Here is a 19,653-nt window from a genome sequence, read left to right as displayed (position 1 = left end):
CATAGGACGTCACATCAAAGACGGCTACGTCAAATTTTTGGCAGCTAGTGATTGGATAAACTGACCTATTGATAGATTAGCGCCATCTGGTGAGCAAATAAAATTATAGCATTATGAGAGCTGAAAGCAGTGCACGGTCGAGTTAGATGAAGCCGGCCGGGGCCTGCTTGATGCGGCCCGTGGTGACCTTGTCCTTGATGTCGACGCGCGCGCTGGTGTAGAAGCCGATGGAGATCTTCTCGGTGGAGCTGACGGTCCGCGGCAGGCCGCCCGCGACCTGCACCGACGTGACGGGGAAGGCCCAGAAGTAGTGGTCGCGGTACTTGTTGCGGTAGTTGGCGAAGACCACGCCCTCGAGGCGCGCCTCGTACTGCACCTCGATGTCCAGCGTGCCCTGCGTGGCCGTGAGCGAGGCCACCACGGCCTGCCCCGGGGCCAGCTCCACCTCCACGCCCGTGGACGAGCCCAGCGTGGCCGACTTCTCCTTGGTCGTGTCGTTGCCCCAGCTGGCCGCGTACGACAGACTAGTCTTCCCCCCGGCGCTGCCCGCGGCGAAGTTGACGCTGTACTCGATCTCCTGGCCCACCGTCAGCTCGCCGCCGACCGACCACGTGTTGGACACGGTCTCCTGGATCTCCTGCTTGATGGCGGCGTTGTATTTGGCCTTGACACCGCTGTGGTTCTCAAACTCCCGCGTCGCTACGATCACAGGCTTTGTGTGCACTCCCAGGATCCTCGTTCTGACGGGCTTAAGGATCCTCTTCACTTGTTCCCAGTTGTAAGTCTTGTAGACATCGTTCCACGGCGTGGGGCTCCGGACGTACACGTCAGTGGGCGCGGCGTCCGCGAACTTCTCGACGGCTCGCTTGAGGCTGCGGTCTCCGATGTCGAAGGTCTCTCGCTCGCGGTCGCTGATGATCTCCACATTCTCGCCGCCGTACTCCACCTCCGCCTCCGCTTCAGAGGTCGCGGCTGTTATCTTCACTGATATCCGACACTCGACGAGCGCCGGAATTAAAAACAGCAAAAAATATTTGGACACCATTGTTACCTGTAAACAAACACCGAACAGTTGTAGTTACACCAGCAATAACAATAGCCTGTAATTACTCGCTCCCTGCTGCGGCAGCGAGTCACTTCCCGGTGCAGTTACACATGCAGGTAGCCATGTAGGTACCTCTCTAAACATTACATAAAGGAATCGATGTTTACCTGTTTAGTTTGAGATGTCCAGTAAACATTGCCCCGACCACGGCAAGTCTATATATGCTGTAATAGGAGTGATATCACGACGAGTAACAGGATTCTAATCAAACTGAAACATTAATTATTTGAACCACTAATGTGGTACCCTATTAGACGAAACTAGTCTACAATCACTTCTATATGAATTTTAAATTACTTAAAATTACACCTAGTTTTTAATGGGATAGTTCGCACACGAGCTGATGGATCACCCGAGGTAAGCAATCGGTATACCCGTAAAACTAGATAAATGATAAATGATATTTATTTTGCAAATAGGTTATAAAATAACACTTTTACACGTCAATCTCTTAAATAACTAGATGAGGCCGGCATTTCCTATCCGACTACTCTGAGAAGAAATGCCGAAACAAACTCAGAGGTCATAGTCTCTTTTAAAGTCCAGACAAAATCAATTAAAGATGTCGGAGAACCGTGCAGAGGAGTTCATCGTCGGCTTACTGGGCAGCGGCGTGGCTTGGGGGGGCCCCATAGAAAAAATCGTGTGAAGGCCTCTTTTTTCTCTCGCCTTGGATGAAACGAGATAGTGCCAGACTTTTATTGTAAGAACCACCACGTTCCTACACTTACTTTGAACCAAAAATTGGAAAGTACTTATTTTTGCTTACGTACTTCGGGAGTCTCGGTGGCTCGGTGCCCCGTAAATTGATTCCGCAGATATAGCGCTAGCTACACATCTGCTTCTGGGGATTAAGGATGACAGAAGTATAAGGATTGAGCATCCGATAACTCACACGACGAAACTCAAGACCAGAAAGCTTTGGTTCACGTTGGTTTCTTGTAAGGTCGTTGTATCACATCATTCTAGTCAGTGCCGGCGTTAGGGGGTGATGGCCCAGGGCGACAAATTCTGGGGGGCGCCAAGGTCTGAAGTTGGAGTCTTTTGCCTCTCCTGGTGCAAACACTCAGAACTGTACTCTACGCTCTGTGCATATGCATATTTTTTCAACAAAAAACTAACACTTGATATTGCTTCCCTCAAGTGGGCGCCACAATATTTTCGCCCGGGTATCAGTGGCCCTTACGCCGGCACTGTCTAGTCGAGTCGGACCACGAATATGATAAATAGTGCGCCTTACTAATTACGAATAGCAATGAATAACCGATTATGACAATGTAAGATATTGCTATTCGAAATCAGTAAGAAGAACTATTTTTTACATTCGTGTGACAGACAAACGGCGATATTTTCTTCAAAATAATAATTAATAACTAACATATTATGTTACTTATTAATTACTAGCATCTGCCAGCGGCCTCGCTCGCGTTCCCGTGGGATAAAAATATATCCTATCACCTAAGTCAGCTCATACCCTGTCTGTATACAAAATCATCTATAGACATCTAAATAAACAATTTTTCACATTTATAATACTGGTGTGACAGGCGTATAAAAAGGTCATTTTTTATACTTAGTTTGTTACAGATCGACTTAATAAAAACTTAGTATAATTAGCAAACAATGATTTTTCGCAAATTCCTGCTTTTTTCTTGATTTTTGAACGAATGCAAAACCACGGAAATCGGTTCGTGCGTTCTGGAGTTATAGCGTCAGGAAGGAAAACCTGACCGACCTATTTTTATATTATAGATTTTCTGAATTAAAATCCAGGGATAGCATCGTATTCTTAAATAGAACAGGTTCACTGAGATACCATATTTTGTGAGAGAACTATGTACACACACACTCACAATAATTGAACTGTACCTACGTCGTGTAGGTAGCGACAGTGATATCATTATTATCTGGTGAATACCCGGGATGTGATTGTTATGGAAATAAATTAGTTTTTCGCGTTTATGTGACATTACTATCATGTGTGAGGAATGCCAGGAATTATGAACCACTGTGAGGCGGGAAATTTTTCACCAATTGCAGGCAACACATTAGACATTATACTTAGGATTGCAAATAAAATGCAAGTCTCGTAACAAAAATATATTATAATTAATTATACAATGTATTTTATTTACACATTAGATCTATCTATATAATACATTTTGTTATCTTTGCTATTTTATACAACATTATTGATTTATTTGTACATTAACCGTGAGTAAGATTATACACGTGCCGCACTGACACGGACGTCGTACGCTACCCGTAGAGGGCAGCACTGTATCACACACCTTTACAGATTAAATATTTCGACAGCTGCTTACTTACGTTACATACATATAATATCACGTCTGTTCCTCCCCAGAGGTAGAAAGAGGCTGCACAACCATGATCGATTACTACTGATATTGACCATTCTGTGTATAAAAGGTACCTAGAAATAAAATAATTTGCTCAGTATTGGAATAACTCATATATTAGTCCAACACCTCGCAGTCATGAAGCGCGCATGATGAGTGTCGCAGTACATCGGGTCCCCCGAACTGGAAGTGACAACTCGATGACTATTGGTGAGGTGGTGGCGGTAGATGAGTTAGTGGAGCTACAGCGGGGCCCACTAGTCACTACTCCGTCTTGTCGGCGCCAGGGTCGGGCTCGGGCTGCGTGCGGCGCCGCGCGAGGATGCTGGCGCCCAGGTACCCCAGCACGGAGCCCGCGGCCGCCGCCAGCGCCCCCGCCTTGGCGCCCACCATGACTCCGACGGGCCCCGCCGCCACCAGGCCCAGGGCCGCCCCGCCCGCGCCCCATGCACCCGCGCGCAGCCTACACACGTTTCAACAAATATTACGTGACATCAAGGCATCAAATGTAAATAAAACACATGCAAACAGTTGCTCAACGAAAGGTTGTGTGCACTAGTTCCTAATGACGTCCCCCCTCCCCCCGCTCACCTCTCCCCGAGGGCGAGGTATTGTCGCGCGGCGCCGATGTTGTCGGCCGCCACCGCCACGCTACTCTCCGCCGCCGACACCTGCAACACGCGCCTCTATACTGTACACAGTGTCCTGTGTAGTATGTACAGTGTACAATGTACTGTGTAGTACGTACAGTGTACAATGTACCGTGTAGTATGTACAGTGCACAGCGTGACAGTACGGACCTGTTCCCGCTGTGCCAGCGCGGCGCGCTGCGTGTCCTCCCAGACTTGATGCAGCGCGAGTAGCTCGGCCTGTAGCTCGCTGCAGCCGCGGAGTAATGCCTCGCGCTCCTGCAGGTTCACTTCCTGTGCACACCACAATACACTACTGTTGGTTATCGGTCACAACTGTATCAAAATTGCAACACCCCAGCGAAAGTAAGTAATTTGACTTCGAAGTGAAGTCAACTTTCAGAGTCGGTTTATTAATTCCAGTAAAATTAAAACAACAATCAGCAAATAAACCGACTCGAATGTCTCACTAACGTTGAATCAAACTTGTATGACGAGTACCTGTTCATCGACGTACAGTTGCAGATCCCCCGCCAGCAGGTCGGTCCCGGGCTGGGCGTGCGCCACCACTCCCACGGAGTCCGTGGACACCGCGCTGCCCGCCACCGGCGCCGTCTCCGCCGCAGCCCCGTCTATCGTCTGCGGGGCGCTGCCTGGCCGGGACACCATACAACATTTTACTCCATTGCGAACTCATGGTAAAGCACAGTTATCGAAGATGTAGTGAGTTACCGAGGTAGTCTCTGACGGCGCGCAGCGTGGCGTCCCGCGAGCGCTGCGTGAGCGCGTCGAAGCGCGCGCGGTCGGCTGGGCGCACGCGGGCGCGCAGCGCGCACAGCTCCGTCAGCAGCTCGCGCAGGCGGCCGGCCGCGCGCGCCGCCTCGCCCGCCGACACTCGCGCGCGACGCCACTCGCCCGCGCGCTCGTACTGCGGCAGGACCCACTTGTACTATTACTAACTCAGGAAAGGCGCTGAGAACCCGACTACAAGAATACTTAACTCGTCTAACCATTTCTCTAGTCACTAGCTATCAGCTCTGTTCACAACCACTTCACATATTCCTCAGACAAGTCACAGAACAATAATTTGAGCACCAAATCAAACTACAGTCGACTATTGTTAATTCAAAACTAGAAACACTTCAAATATATCAAATTACTTAACATTCAAAATATCAAATGGACCATTTGGATATGTCTGAAAATGTCGGACTGACCTTTGAAGTTCTGGGATCTTTCTGTTCTTTATGTCTGTAACTTCACATTGACGAGAGTTTGATGCAATAAGTTTGAATTAACAAGTCATTTGGTTACATATAATTGATTTTATCATTTGACTTGCCAAGCATATAGAAATGAGAGTAACAAGATTTAAGAGCCAAATGATAATTTCCAATTAGAGTGAGGTTCTAATTAATAAGGGTTAACTGTAATTAGGTGGTTGACCCGAACACTGATGACTGCATAATAAAGTTATTCACATCATGTTGACTGTTCCCAGCACAGAACACATCATAATTTTTATATCATTTATGTGTGGGTTTAATGTCATAAAACTATGTTAAGCACAGGAATCATTATTGGGAGAAATTTTATTAAAGTAACACTACAAAAAATGTATCTATTCTAGTGTGTAAATATAATTTAAGAGTTTCTAAAAAAATATATATGTATAACTAAATAGACTATTAAAACATTGTTTCTATTGAAACTGTAAAGTTGGAACTGCTTCAATCAGTTTTATTCTTGTCGATCTCAATAATATCAACAGCAGTGCAAGTAAAACTTAATTTTTACGACTTATTAGTTTGAATCGGAATACTTGTAATATGTGCAGCACGCATTAGTAGTGTCAGTTACGCAAACTGAAGGCACGGGCTGCCTAGCTGTTCCAGCTAAACAAAGGGTATAGAAATAGAGTACGACGCACGTTACCTTGATAATATTCGCCTTATGCTGTCGCAGTAAATCCAAATGATGAGGAATTGCTACTTCGTTGAATTTTGTTAAGGAGAACTCCACCCGCTTTAATGGCAGTGTGTCCTCGTCATCCATAACGTACTAATTAATTATGTAAAGATATAAGAAAATTATTTGTTTATTTTGAAATCACCTCCTTTGTGACATTACGTTTGCGAATATTTTAGTACCGTTACTTGTCAATTGTCATGTCAGCTTGTCACTTGACATTAAGTGACGTCAAACTAATTTTTTTTTCATCAAATAAAATTGAAAATATATAGTCTTATATTTTTTTATAAATGTCATCTTATATTATCGATGTCCAAATTCTATATTTTATAAACTATATTTTTCCTCTCTATTTTCTGTATAGTAGTAGGCACCCAGTATCCGACTTCCTGTCTTTAGAAAATACCGATTCCACCTCTAATTTCCACAGACAAAATGTACTCAATTGTCAAATGTTTCTTTTTGTCACAATCGTCTGTCGCAGTGTTGCCGTTGCTATGGTTGTTACCGTGTTCAACGGTAATTGAACCATGCTTATGTGCAAAGTGTACAATAATATGGATAACTGTTTAGTAAAGTCAGTATACTTAAGTAAGTTTTAGAAAATTAGTTATTTTTATTTTCTATGTTTTTCTGGTTTTTTATAAAAATATTTACGTAAAATTAATAATAAATAAAAGTGGAAAACATGGCGTTTAATTATTATTAGAGCTTTCGAAAATATTTTTCTTCCAAAACACGTCTCTTTTCCCTGCCATAAATGGCAGTTCAAAATTTCTTGCTGGCAACACTGGTCTATGTCAGTTGTCTTGTCAGTGGGTTAGTTATTTTATTTGAGGTTGTCAGTCAGTGATATCCAGTCAACAAGCCAGTGTAGTGAATTGCCGTTATCGTTTTCTTTTGCCAATTTGCTCTAGACTATTCCCATCGTGTGGTATTTAAACGAAATACTTTGTGTTAATAGTTTTATACATGCTGCTCAATTAGCTTCGTAGAGCACATTAGTGTGTTCCGAATCTACATCTAAGGATAACAATGGACGTGGATACAGGTTTGCTATTAATATTGTTCTGTTTCTAACCTCAACGTTATAAATTGTTATGTCAGATTGGAGTAATGCTATATGAATACCTGTGAAATGGAATTATAACCCTATTTCCATATTAATGCTACGAACGTTTCGTTGGTAAGCCCGCAATTAATACCATTGTGCCAAAATAATATCAGTGGCATAACTATGGGGCGGCTGAACTACAAAAATACCACGGGCGGCTCTTCTGATGAAGTTGTCGCCCGTTGCTCGAGAAGCTTCGTATCTCCACTCCATAACAACAATATTGTAAAAGTGCCTATGTTATGTTATTATTTATACACTATTCAATTTAGAACTTGGTCTGTGCTCATTCAGTTAGACGAGCGATTTGTTTATTTTCATTAGATAAGAACTATTATGTACTATTTTGGGGTAACATACTAAGGTTGCAGTAGTATAGCCAGTGTTAAATATAACTCAAATTATTACATTTTGGATCAATCAATAATTTCATAGTAGAATATTATAAGAGCCTAACTGTACTAACAAAAAAATCATATTAACTAAATCATAACTATAACTAAAATATTTAAACTTAAAAATAACTACAGATCATAGAATAGATAAAAAGATATAGATCATAGAATGCATCCATTAGTGGCTTTATCAGTGCATATTGCATTTTTAAGTACTTATTTTTATTAAATACTTCATTGTACACTACACAAACACATTGGATAACATAAATAAGCTGTGTGCAATGTGTAGTCCTATGGCACATGATGACTTATTCAACATAACACTTGAATGGAGCTGAAATAGGAGTCTGATATGAACCGTCTAATGTACAATTTTTAATACATATATAGCAAGGTGTGGGTTCTTTACGGGTGGATTGTGAATAGTTTGAGCTCAGTTTACTTCAATTGTAAAGCCGTCCACAACCAAGCCGCTTGTACTGTAAAGCAGTGGAATGCAAACAAATAGTTACCTAATTTCAGACTGTTGATCTCGAAAAATGTGTTTCCAAGTTATTAAAGCACTCTATTACATAAATAGGGGTAGTGGGATTAAAGATTGTATTGTACAAAAGTGCAAGAACATGAGTATTCCTGTGAAGTCGAATAGGCAGCCATTGGAGGTTGTTGCGGAACTCGGAGATGTGGTTGTATTGGTGCAGCATACAAACCTGATGGAAAGGTTTTGAAGTCTCTTGAGCTTGTTTAATTGTTCTTGCGCACCAATATGTATATGTAGAGTATGTTTAATCCCGTGGAGTAATGATGAATGAAATTATTAATAATCAATAATGTTATTATATTTTCATTTGTAACTTATGCTTTTAAATTATAATTGCATATTTACTTTTCTATGTGATTTGTTAACCACACTTGCCCTGGATTACAACCCCATTATTTGATGTTCTCTAGAAGAACTTGTTTAAATTGAATCGAAAGCAGTCAGCAATCTGCTCTTCCAATTTGTGAATAGGAATCTGATTTTATCAAGCTTTACTTTAGATTGTAATTCAAGCGTTCAAATTAAAAACAAAATTACGATATTTTTAATGAATTTGTTTATTGGTTTTAAATTAAATGCTACTTTAACTAAAATCTCAATATTTGTTAGTATAAATTTTACTGCAGCAGTACTTGCTACTTATTATGAATATATTAATTTAAAAAACACAAGTTTTATCTTGGTGTGCAGAAGTAAATAAAATAATGAGTTGTTGAAGTAGAACTGTACTTACTGGTGTCATTTGTTTTGCAGGAGGTCGACGCTCGCACTCCGGCTCTCGCAGCCGCAGTCCCTCGGTGAGTATTGCACGGTGGTACATCTTGGTTATATTGGAGAGTTTATAGAATTAACGAATTGTTCTGTTTGTACCAGGCGGGCTCAGTGTCCAGGATGTCGCACGATGGCTCCACGCATTCGAGGCGCAACTCCAGGTCGACGTCCCGCTCCAAGTCGCGCTCCCGCTCCAAGTCTAGATCACGCTCCGCTCACTCGCGCTCCAAGTCTCGTTCGCGTTCCAAGTCTCAGTCGCGTTCTAAGTCTCGCTCGCGATCCAAATCTCGTTCTCGCTCGCGTTCTAAATCTCATTCTCGCTCGCGTTCCAAATCTCACTCTCGCTCGCGTTCCAAGTCCCGATCGCGTTCCAAGTCTCGGTCCCGATCCAAATCTCGGTCCCGTTCGAAATCTCGGTCCCGCTCCAAGTCCCGGTCTCGATCTAAGTCCAGGTCTCGTTCAAAGTCAAGCACACGGTCCCACAGCGGCTCCCGCAAGTCGCGGTCTCGGTCGCGCAGCGGGTCCCCGGCGCAAGGCATGGAGGTGGATACAGGTGAGTCTCAGCTCGACTACTCCGGCACAGCCGGTGTCACACACTGCGGTACAAGTTACTCTATATCTGACCTGGTCTGTGTTACAGAAACTCGCCGCTCCCGCTCCCGCTCTCGATCCGGCTCGCGACATTCAAAATCCAAGTCCCGGTCAAGATCACGATCCAAATCTCGTTCCAGATCGAAATCACCTGATGGAGGTAAAGTATTGTGATATTTTTAATTTACATAAATCTGTAACAAATTTAGTTTTACCTCGTCAAACATTCCGAGAGAGAGATAAGTATTCTGAGAAAGCTGGTTCTTTAATTTTTATTATTGCATAGCTGTAGTCAGCTTTCTCATTTTCCGGAAATATTAATAGCTTTTTGTGCTATAAAGCAGACACAAACAGCAATAGAACATTAAGAAAAACTTGTTGACTTAATTAATTGAAGTAACGAAGGTGTCCATTATTTCAGCGCGTAAGAGCAGGAGTCGCTCAAGGTCCGGGTCTGGCGCCCGCAAGGCTGGCTCGCGGTCGCGATCTGGTTCTCGCTCCAAGTCGAGGTCTCGCTCCAGGTCACGCTCCGGTTCACGCTCCAAATCCCGCTCTCGCTCCAAGTCCCGCTCCCGTTCCAAGTCTCGGTCGCGCTCTCGCTCCAAATCCCGCTCCCGCTCCAAATCCGGTTCCCGCTCCAAGTCCAACTCCCGCTCGAAGTCCCGGTCCCGCTCCAAGTCGCGGTCCAAGTCCCGGTCCCGCTCCCGGTCGGGCTCCGCGTCGAGCGCGGGGTCCCGGCGCGGGCACAAGCGGCGCGCCGTGCGCCTGCAGTCGGACGACGAGGGCGCGGCGCCCGCCTCGCCCGCCGAGCCCGGCCCGGCCGCCGCCCGGCCCGACGCCGCGCCCGCCGCCGACTCGTCCGACGACGAGCTGGAGCCCGACCTGAAGTCGGCCGACATGGCGGCCGGCATGTCCGACTTCGAGCTGATGCTGGCGCGCAAGCGGGAGGAGCGGCGCGGCCGGCGGCGGCGGCGGGACATCGACATCATCAACGACAACGACGACCTCATCGCGCAGCTGCTGCAGCAGATGCGCGCCGCCGCCGACGAGGACCGCGACCTCAACAAGCGCAACCAGCCCGCCGTGCGCAAGGTGTCCATGCTCAAGGCCGCCATGTCGCAGCTCATCAAGAAGGACCTGCAGCTCGCCTTCCTCGAGCACAACGTGCTCAACGTGCTCTGCGACTGGCTCGCGCCCATGCCCAACCGCGCCCTGCCCTGTCTGCTCATCCGGGAGAGCATCCTCAAGCTGCTCATGGACGTGAGTCTTCCTTCTTTGTTCACTGAATTGTTGATTGATTGCAATATAATATGTCAAGTGTATGAACGTGTTCGGTCGCGCGTTGCAGTTCCCGTCGATAGACAAGTCGCTGCTGAAGCAGTCCGGCATCGGCAAGGCCGTGATGTACCTGTACAAGCACCCCAAGGAGACCAAGGCCAACCGCGAGCGCGCCGGCCGCCTCATCTCGGAGTGGGCGCGGCCCATCTTCAACCTGTCCACGGACTTCAAGGCCATGACGCGCGAGGAGCGGCAGGCGCGCGACGAGGCCATGGCGGGGTCGCGGCGGCGCGCGCCGTCCCCGCCCAGCAAGCGCGCGCGCGAGGAGCCGGCGCGGCGCCCGCGCGGCCCGGCGCGCCCGGCTGGGTGGCGCGCGCGCGCGTGCCCGCGCCCTCCTCCAAGGACTACGTGTACCGCCCCAAGTCCACCTGCGAGCTCGACATGTCGCGGGTACGTACTCGTCCGTCGCCGCGTACAGTAGGTACCTGCGTCCAGTTAGTCACTAGCCGCGTTCTCTGTTACAGACCACCAAGAAGAAGATGACGCGCTACGAGAAGCAGATGAAGCGGTTCATGGACCAGAAGCGCATGAAGAGCGGGTCCCGCCGCGCCGTCGAGATCTCCATCGAGGGCCGCAAGATGGCGCTGTAATGTGATGTTTTCTTTAAGTCATAGTGTTTAAGTTGATAAGTTTACTTACTATTACGGAACTGAATAAATTATGTGACGAAGCGCTCTGTTTTATTTACCGTAACTTGAAATAACAGAAATGTGTTCAAACTAGACAATAATCAACCACCGACCGCAGCGTATAATTAGTACGCAGCGCGCTAACGGACACGTCCCTATGCGGCCGATGAAATTTTGACTAGACTTAGTTTGTCTACAAACATATTCTTAGTTTTTTATGAAAACCTTTCTTCCTAAAACAATTTTTATGAAGAAAAAATGTTTTTACGAAAAAAATATCCGGAACCCTTTTTTCTTTAATCGAAGAAATACCAGGAGTAAGCGTTTGTTTTTATTTAAGTACAGTGAGTGCACTTGCACTGACACCCATCAGCTGATTTCTTGCAAGTGATGTAATGATTTCATTTCCAAATGTAGGGTTTCATGTATCTTATGTATTGGAAAAATTCATAACTTCGTTCCATGAAAACATGAGTTTTAAAAATCCCTTCCCGTATAGTTTGTAATGTTATCTAGAAACCGTGCACTTGATATGTATACCCCCTTTTTGTTACACCGTGTATATGCACGCTCGCTTGTCATCGAAAATTCATGAATTAGCAGTATTGTAGTAGGTAAGTAATGATTCCTCTGGAGTTGCAGAACTATTGTTTCCTGTTAAAATACAAACTCACTGTGTAACGTTTTGGACAATAGCGCCACCTGTCCTTGTGGCCAAGGCTCGGATACCGGTTAAATTTTCAAACCGTTATTATGTACTTGTACGCAAAACCTTTACATTGGGTTTCGTTCGCGAAACCGGTTTTTTTAAACCGGTATTTGGAACAGTATTTTCATAAAGGTTTTTTCGGATTAACCGGTTTAGAGCAATAAAAACCGGTTAATACGACGCACATCAAAGAAACGCCGCGCGCTGTTCAGCTTATTTCAATAATAATATTTCAACGCGTGTACCGACATGCCCCTCGTCGAATAAACCGGTTAATTTAGGTTAAAATAAAGTTCTTTAATGTTCACGTTCTTAAGAAAAGTTCGGAGGAAAACCGATATAAACCGGTATTAACCGGTATTTTTTAAACCGGTTCCGAGCCTTGCTTGTGGCAAACCACTAGTATATTAGTAGATTTACGTGACGTAGAAAATCGTAGCTACCGCCATCTAGCGATGCTTCCAACCCTGCTGGTTAATAGATCAAAAATCCCCGCAAGGTGGCACTAAGTGTGGCAAGAAGATCTAGGAAGATAGGAATAACAGGATTGGATCGCTGTTATTGCAACGGTAAAGTTCCCCCTTTTATATATAGGTCCCACATCCCTCGAATGCTTTCGGTGCCCATGACCGTATGTGCGTTCTGTTACGCGGCACCATAGGCGTAGCCAGGTTTTAGTATCGGGAGGGGTTCAAGAAAGTAAAACGAACAAAACTTCCTTAATTCATAAGAAAAAAAAAAACAATTTATGTAATATGTAATAAACAGATTCATAGGTAGTCATAAAGACCTTTGCCAAACAGGGGATGTACCATGCTAACTAGAAAAATAATGCTCTGTAATGTCTAGGTACGCATTTTTCGGGGGGCGTTTGAACCCCTAAACCTCCCCCCCTGGTTACGCCTATGCGCGTCACACTGTTACAAATTATAGACAAACTTATTTTACTACTATCAATGCAACAATCAACAATTTTGTTCAGCCGTTTCAAAACATACGTACGTAAACGTATTATGTTTGAGGTTTTTGCTTACTACCTTAGCTTTGTTAGCACTGCGGCCTATGCCGAGTCTTAGCTACCTTATTATTTTAATGTATCACAACAAAATAGTAATATTTCACCGAACAAAAAAGACTTAAAATATTCACTTAATCTCTCAGTCATCGTCACCGTGTGTGGTAATATTTTTCAATGTTATCTCGATCATGATAAAATTTAATTGCTTTTACTAAGAACTCTTAAATTTCGCATGACACAAACGCGCAATAGAATTACATTAGTTTACTGATAACGGCAATAAAATGCACTTCAATATATTTGAACATTTTAAATACCACGAGACGTTATAGCCGTAGCCTGTTATATCTTCACAAAAAATATCTTGACTGACTATAAATTCTGCTTCAGTGTATCAGCACCCTAAGTTTGAACTACTAATCCATATCATCATCATCATCAGCCGAGAGACGTCCACTGCTGAACAAAGGCCTCCCCCTTGGTCCTCCACGTAGAACGACAAGCCGCCACCTGCATCCACTGGCTCCCCGCCACTCTGACGATGTCGTCGGTCCACCTAGTGGGAGGTCTGCCCACGCTGCGTCTTCCGGTCCGCGGTCGCCACTCAGTCACCTTCCTGGCCCAGCGGCCATCAGTCCTCCGAGCGACGTGGCCTGCCCATTGCCACTTCAGCCTGCATATTTTGAGAGCTATGTCTGTAACTCTTGTTCTTTGGCGAATTTCCATATTTCGGATTTTGTCGCGCAAAGATACTCCGAGCATAGCTCTCTCCATCGCGCGCTGGGCGACTCTGAGCCTTTCTAAAAGGCCAGTAGTTAGGGACCATGTCTCGGTACCGTACGTCATCAAATATATATATAGTAATGGCGGTTAATAGTAGACAGCGTCTAACTATTTATTACCAAAACGTACGCGGATTGCGAACAAAAACGGACTCGTTTTATCGGCAGGTCTCATTAAATTCTTACGATGTTATTGTTTTGACTGAGACGTGGCTAATTGATGGTATGTTAAACTCAGAGTTGTTTGATGACCGATATATAGTGTGGCGCCGTGACCGTGACTATTCCGTAACGGGACAAACCCGTGGTGGTGGTGTTCTTGTTGCGACGCGTAGGGAGTTATCTGTTACCCCGCAACCGTTACTTCACTCTTCAGCGGAGGATCTTTGGATTACCTTACGACTTAAAAGACTGAACTCACGAGATTATGTTAACTTATATATTTGCGCTGTGTACTTATGTAAACAAAATAAGGGCTTCTCGTTTTCAAATCAACTCAGTAATTTTCTAACGAAATTGAATCATACGATTTTGAATAATACTTCCGACGTGTTTTTGATTTTGGGTGATTTTAATATGAGTGGAATCTCGTGGGCTGTATCTAATAATAACTCGCTAGTCCCAGTGAACCCCGCCTCAAGTGACGAATGTATGCTAACTGACGAGTTATCTACGCTAGATCTTGGTCAATATAACGGCGTAGTTAATAGGTATGGAAGACTGTTGGATCTAGTCCTCTCAAATAAATTATTGTGTGTTAGTGAGTGCGTTGACCCTTTAGTGACTATTGATCCCTATCATCCCGCTTTGTTAACTAATATTGATATCTTTGAATTACCTCCACTCGATCATGCACCTAGATTACGGTATATTTATAGCAAAGGTGATTTTAATGCAATAAACAAGGAGATTGATGCCATTAATTGGGAGTGCCAGTTCTCATCTCGTTCTTTGGATAATTCAGTTGCATATTTTATAGAAACTATTAAAGAATTTCAGAATAGGTATATTCCACAAAAGCTTGTACGCAATAATTCATACCCAATTTGGTACAGTACATCGCTAATTAGAACCATTAAAGAAAAATATAAATATCTAAAGAAATTCAAAACCTATGGTAATCGATCTGACGAACTCACTTTTAAATACTTGCGTGATAGAGTTAAGTCTATGGAAACCTCATGTTATAACGCTTACCTCAATGATACGGAAAAATCAATAAAAAGTAACCCTAAACATTTTTGGACCTTTGTTCAAAATCGATACAAAACCAATGCTATTCCTAATACACTGAACTACAACAATGAACTATTGCTTAATGGTGATCGTATCTGTGAGGCCTTTTCGACTTATTTTCTATCAACTTTTCTTGATTCTAGTTTGACTAATTACTCCAATTCAGCCTCTGCTTCCTCATCTGACACTGTCATATCTACTTCCGATATCTATAATATAGAAATAAATATTGACACTGTGACCGCTTTACTTCGCAAGTTGGACCCGTCAAAGGGTGCAGGCCCCGATAATATATCATCCAAATTTCTTATTAAATGTGCTTCTTCTATTGCCTTACCTATTTCAATTCTATTCTCGAAATCTTTGTCCCAAGGCGTTGTCCCCCGAGTGTGGAAATCCGCATTTATTACACCCGTTCATAAAAAAGGGTCTAAAACTCAAGTTACTAACTATAGACCTATTTCCAAACTGTGTATTATTGCTAAAACATTTGAGCGAATTATTTATAACCAGTTATATCCCGCCCTTTCTAACGCATTCAGCACATTCCAACACGGTTTTTTGAGGGGACGATCTACCACTTCAAACCTCATTTTATTTAATGACTTTATTACTAATGCTATGGATGAAGGGGAGCAGGTCGATGTCGTTTATACCGACTATAGCAAAGCCTTTGATCGAATCGACCATGGAATCCTGATCAACAAGCTAAACAATATGGGAATTCGTGGAGACCTCCTGAGGTGGTTTTCATCTTATATAGAAAATAGGTCGCAAGCAGTAGTGCTTAATAATTATATGTCCAGCTGGGTATCTGTTCCCAGTGGAGTGCCTCAAGGCTCGTTGCTCGGTCCTTTATTATTTGTGATCTATGTAAACGACATCGACCTGTGCCTGAAATCGTCTAAATTATTATGTTTTGCCGACGACATGAAAATCTTTGCTAAGATTTCGTCACTTGAGGATGGGGTGGCGCTTCAGGCTGACCTGTTCAGTCTTGAGGAGTACTGTCGGGTTAATAAACTTGACTTGAATCCATCAAAGTGCTCAATAATTACCTACACTAGGAAAAGGGCAGTACTAGCGACAACTTACACTTTGTCGGGCCAGACCTTGCCAAGGTGTGACATTATTCGTGACTTGGGCGTTCATCACGACAATAAGCTTATCTTTGAAGCGCATATTGATAGCATTGTGAAAAAAGCCTATAAACTGCTCGGATTTATAATGCGTCTTTCAAAGTGCTTTAAAAACGTCAAGACACTTAAAATTTTGTACTGCACCTTTGTGAGAAGCTAAATATTTGTTGTTCTTTTTATAGCTTTGTGAGGAAAACTGTCTTTGTTAAAAGCTCAAAGATATCATATAAAAAAAAAACTGCGTGTGTTCACATAACGTCTAATTTCTACTCTGTATCTATAAGTGAGGACTTGTAATTGGCTTTCTGTTGTCTATAAATATCTCCTTTGTTAAGTTTTTATATAGCTGTAAGTCTTCCATATTGTAATAAATAAATAAATAAATAAATAAATAAATCACTGGCAACACACACTGGTTGTACATCCTGGTCTTCAGACACTGCGGGATTATTGACGAGAAGACTTCATGCAACTTCCCAAATGCTGCCCATCCGAGTTGGATTCTTCGAGCGACCTCTTTCTCGAAGTTGGACCTACCTAGCTGGATGATCTGACCCAGGTATGTGTAGTGGTCTACAACTTCGAGTATATCGCTCCCAACGACAACCGGTATAGGTGCAAAATGGACATTTGACATGATTTTCGTCTTGTCCATGTTCATTTTAAGGCCCACCTGTTGGGAAACGGTATTGAGGTCGCTGAGCATGGTGTTCAGCTCTTCCAGCGACTCTGCCATTACGACTATGTCATCGGCGAAACGGAGATGAGTGATGTATTCGCCATTAATGTTGATGCCGCGTCCGCTCCAGTCCAAGAGCTTAAAAACGTCCTCCAGTGCGTTCGTGAACAGTTTCGGAGATATAACGTCTCCCTGTCTCACGCCCTTCCGCAACTGGATTGGCCTCGTAGTCTCTTCCTGGAGTCGGATGCGCATGGTGGCGTTGTTATACAAACACTTCAAAACCTCGATGTATCTATAGTCGATGTGGCACCGCTGGAGAGACCGCAGCACCGCCCAGGTTTCGATTGAATCGAAGGCTTTCTCATAGTCCACAAACGCCAAGCATAGTGGCAAGTTATACTCCTCGGTCTTCTGTATAACCTGCCGCAGCGTATGAATGTGGTCTATGGTACTGAAACCTTTTCGGAATCCGGCTTGTTCGGGAGGCTGGAAGTCATCAAGCCTGCGTTCGAGACGGTTCGTGATGACCCTCGAAAACAGCTTATACACATGGCTCAGAAGTGAGATAGGTCTGTAGTTCTTTAGCAGACAGTTGTCGCCTTTTTTAAAGAACAGAACCACCACACTCCGTTGCCATGCTGCCGGCGTGGTTCCCTCGAGTATGACGGAATTGAATAGCTTCTGGAGGACTAAAAGTATCGGTTTTCCACCCGCTCGCAGAAGTTCCGACGTGATTCCGTCATCGCCCGGCGCCTTGTTGTTTTTAAGCTGTTTGAGAGCCATCCTAATCTCGTACAGGCTGATGTCTGGGATATCCTCAGTGTAGTGCCGCGTCTGTTTAGCTCTTGGGTCCCGAGCTGTACCGACGATGGGTTGCCGTGTTGAGGTGTATAACTGTCCGTAAAACCTCTCGAGCTCTCCGAGGATCTCGGACTTCGACGAGATGACGCTACCATCCTCGGTCTACAGCCTCGTCATTTGGCTTTGCCCAACAGACGAATTCTTTGCGAAGACTTTTGAGCCCTTGTTTCGGTCAATTAAGTCTCTGACTCTTGCGGCGTTATAGGCCCGCAGGTCACGTCGCATGTATTTCGAGATTTGTCTATTGAGCTTGCCGTATTCAGACATATCGTCTGAAGACTGCAGCCTCATCTCGCTACGATCCTTAAGAAGTTTTAAGGTTCCGTCGGAGAGCTTTTGGGGCCTGTTTCGGCGGGGGTCTTGAAGAAGTCTGACCCCACTGCTCGGACAGTTTCCACCAACCCATTATTTATCTCGTCCACGTTTCCACAATCAGCTAGACACTGGAAGCGATTTTGCAGTTGGAGTTGGAACTGCTCGGGGTTTTGGATCTGGGCACGTCCAGGGCGGAGCGTGGACTTCACCAGGCGTGACCGTTCTAGTTTTATATTGATGTTCAGTGTGCCCCTGACAATACGGTGATCGCTACCGGTTTTCACCTTCGCTATCACAGAGACATCACTGAATATACGTCTTTCGGTCGCCATGATGAAGTCGATCTCATTTTTGGTAGAACCATCAGGGCTTATCCATGTCCACTTCTTGGCCGGTCGCTTCTGGAAGAAGGAGTTCATCAAATAGAGTCTCTCCCTCTCCATAAAGTCGACCAGCCGCTGGCCCCGATGGTTTCGCTGCCCATATCCAAATGGCCCTATTCTCAACTCATCGCTATTCCGTGTGCCCACCTTTGCATTGAAATCCCCCATCACAACGGTGAAGTGTGTTTCGGAGGAGTGTATGGCTTTTGAAATTTCCTCATACAGAGCCTCTACTTCGTCGTCACAATGTGTCGAGGTCGGCGCATATACCTGTATGACCTTCAGCGAATACCGGTTAGATATTCTGAGTATAAGGTACGCTACCCTGTTCGACACACTGTCGACCTCACACACGTTGTTGACGAGAGACTTGCGGACGAGAAATCCGACACCACCCTGGGATTTACGGTCTCCTTCCCGGAAGAAGAGCAAGTTGCCGGAATCTAGGATTATCGTATCCTGACCCTCTCTTCGGATTTCAGATAGTCCCAAGATGTCCCACCGCATTTTGCTCAATTCTTCCTCCAGCTCGACAATCTTCTCATCAGTCCGCAGTGTGCGGATGTTGTGCGTTGCCAGGGCCAAAGTTCGTCGGGGGTGGTAGCGCTTTCTCTGCCGGGGATTCTTAGCACCCCCTGCTCCGCCGTTACCTGATCCGCTACCTAGATCAGGAATAGCGGAGCTGCCGGGGACTGGGGGCCGTGTAATTTTGTTGTCGCTCATAGTGAAAGGGGGGGTTGCCATAATCCCCACGCTTGGCAGGCGGCTTGGGGATCGCAGTTAGGTCACCGATAAATTTTGAGAATGCTGCTGCCCATTCCTCGGTGGCTGGTCGCAGTTTTAGGACGTACCCGGGTCGTACTAATACATATAATTTGATTATATTTTCGTAAGTATATAATAAACGCACAGACGTCATGGGGCACCCGGCGAGAGTCGACCGAACGCGCATGTGAGTCACGGGCACACGAGAAGGGTAAACATTGAACGCAATAACGCGTCATGGGCACTCTCGGAACTCGGGCACTGTGGACATCCGCTGGGCAGTGGACGCGTAGGTTATATCACAAAAAATCAAACA

General features: G+C 44.9%; 3 protein-coding genes across 4 annotated transcripts; 1 reads left to right on the top strand and 2 right to left on the bottom strand.

Moving 5' to 3' along the window:
* Nucleotides 1-37: 37 nt before the first annotated feature.
* LOC118276762 (spherulin-2A) lies at nucleotides 38-1,293 on the bottom strand. The gene has a single exon (XM_050699973.1). It carries the CDS (start codon nucleotides 1,043-1,045, stop codon nucleotides 143-145), a length of 903 nt encoding a protein of 300 aa, XP_050555930.1. The 5' UTR covers nucleotides 1,046-1,293; the 3' UTR covers nucleotides 38-142.
* Nucleotides 1,294-3,192: 1,899 nt separating this feature from the next.
* LOC118276934 (uncharacterized) lies at nucleotides 3,193-6,270 on the bottom strand. 2 transcript variants are annotated; one of them, XM_035595557.2, is made up of 6 exons: nucleotides 6,030-6,270; nucleotides 4,827-5,022; nucleotides 4,596-4,747; nucleotides 4,266-4,388; nucleotides 4,057-4,151; nucleotides 3,193-3,928 (listed from the first exon to the last, which is right to left on the bottom strand). In XM_035595557.2, the coding sequence occupies exons 1-6, from the start codon at nucleotides 6,147-6,149 to the stop codon at nucleotides 3,730-3,732; spliced, it is 885 nt and encodes a 294-aa protein (XP_035451450.2). In that variant the 5' UTR covers nucleotides 6,150-6,270; the 3' UTR covers nucleotides 3,193-3,729. The 2 variants fall into 2 exon arrangements, with proteins under 2 accessions (XP_035451450.2, XP_035451451.2); XM_035595558.2 differs by having other exon boundaries at nucleotides 4,057-4,136; nucleotides 6,030-6,264.
* A 599-nt stretch (nucleotides 6,271-6,869) lies between these two features.
* LOC118276862 (protein IWS1 homolog) lies at nucleotides 6,870-11,488 on the top strand. The gene is given in 8 exon segments (XM_035595449.2): nucleotides 6,870-7,116; nucleotides 8,872-8,915; nucleotides 8,992-9,442; nucleotides 9,530-9,640; nucleotides 9,902-10,740; nucleotides 10,829-11,095; nucleotides 11,098-11,208; nucleotides 11,283-11,488. Coding segments are annotated over 8 exon segments (1,965 nt in total). The 5' UTR covers nucleotides 6,870-7,100; the 3' UTR covers nucleotides 11,409-11,488.
* The last annotated feature ends 8,165 nt before the right edge of the window (nucleotides 11,489-19,653 follow it).

This window comes from Spodoptera frugiperda, chromosome 17, assembly GCF_023101765.2.
Source record: "Spodoptera frugiperda isolate SF20-4 chromosome 17, AGI-APGP_CSIRO_Sfru_2.0, whole genome shotgun sequence".
In the NCBI taxonomy this organism is placed as follows: domain Eukaryota; kingdom Metazoa; phylum Arthropoda; class Insecta; order Lepidoptera; family Noctuidae; genus Spodoptera; species Spodoptera frugiperda.
This window is presented reverse-complemented; position numbering and strand designations above follow the sequence as displayed.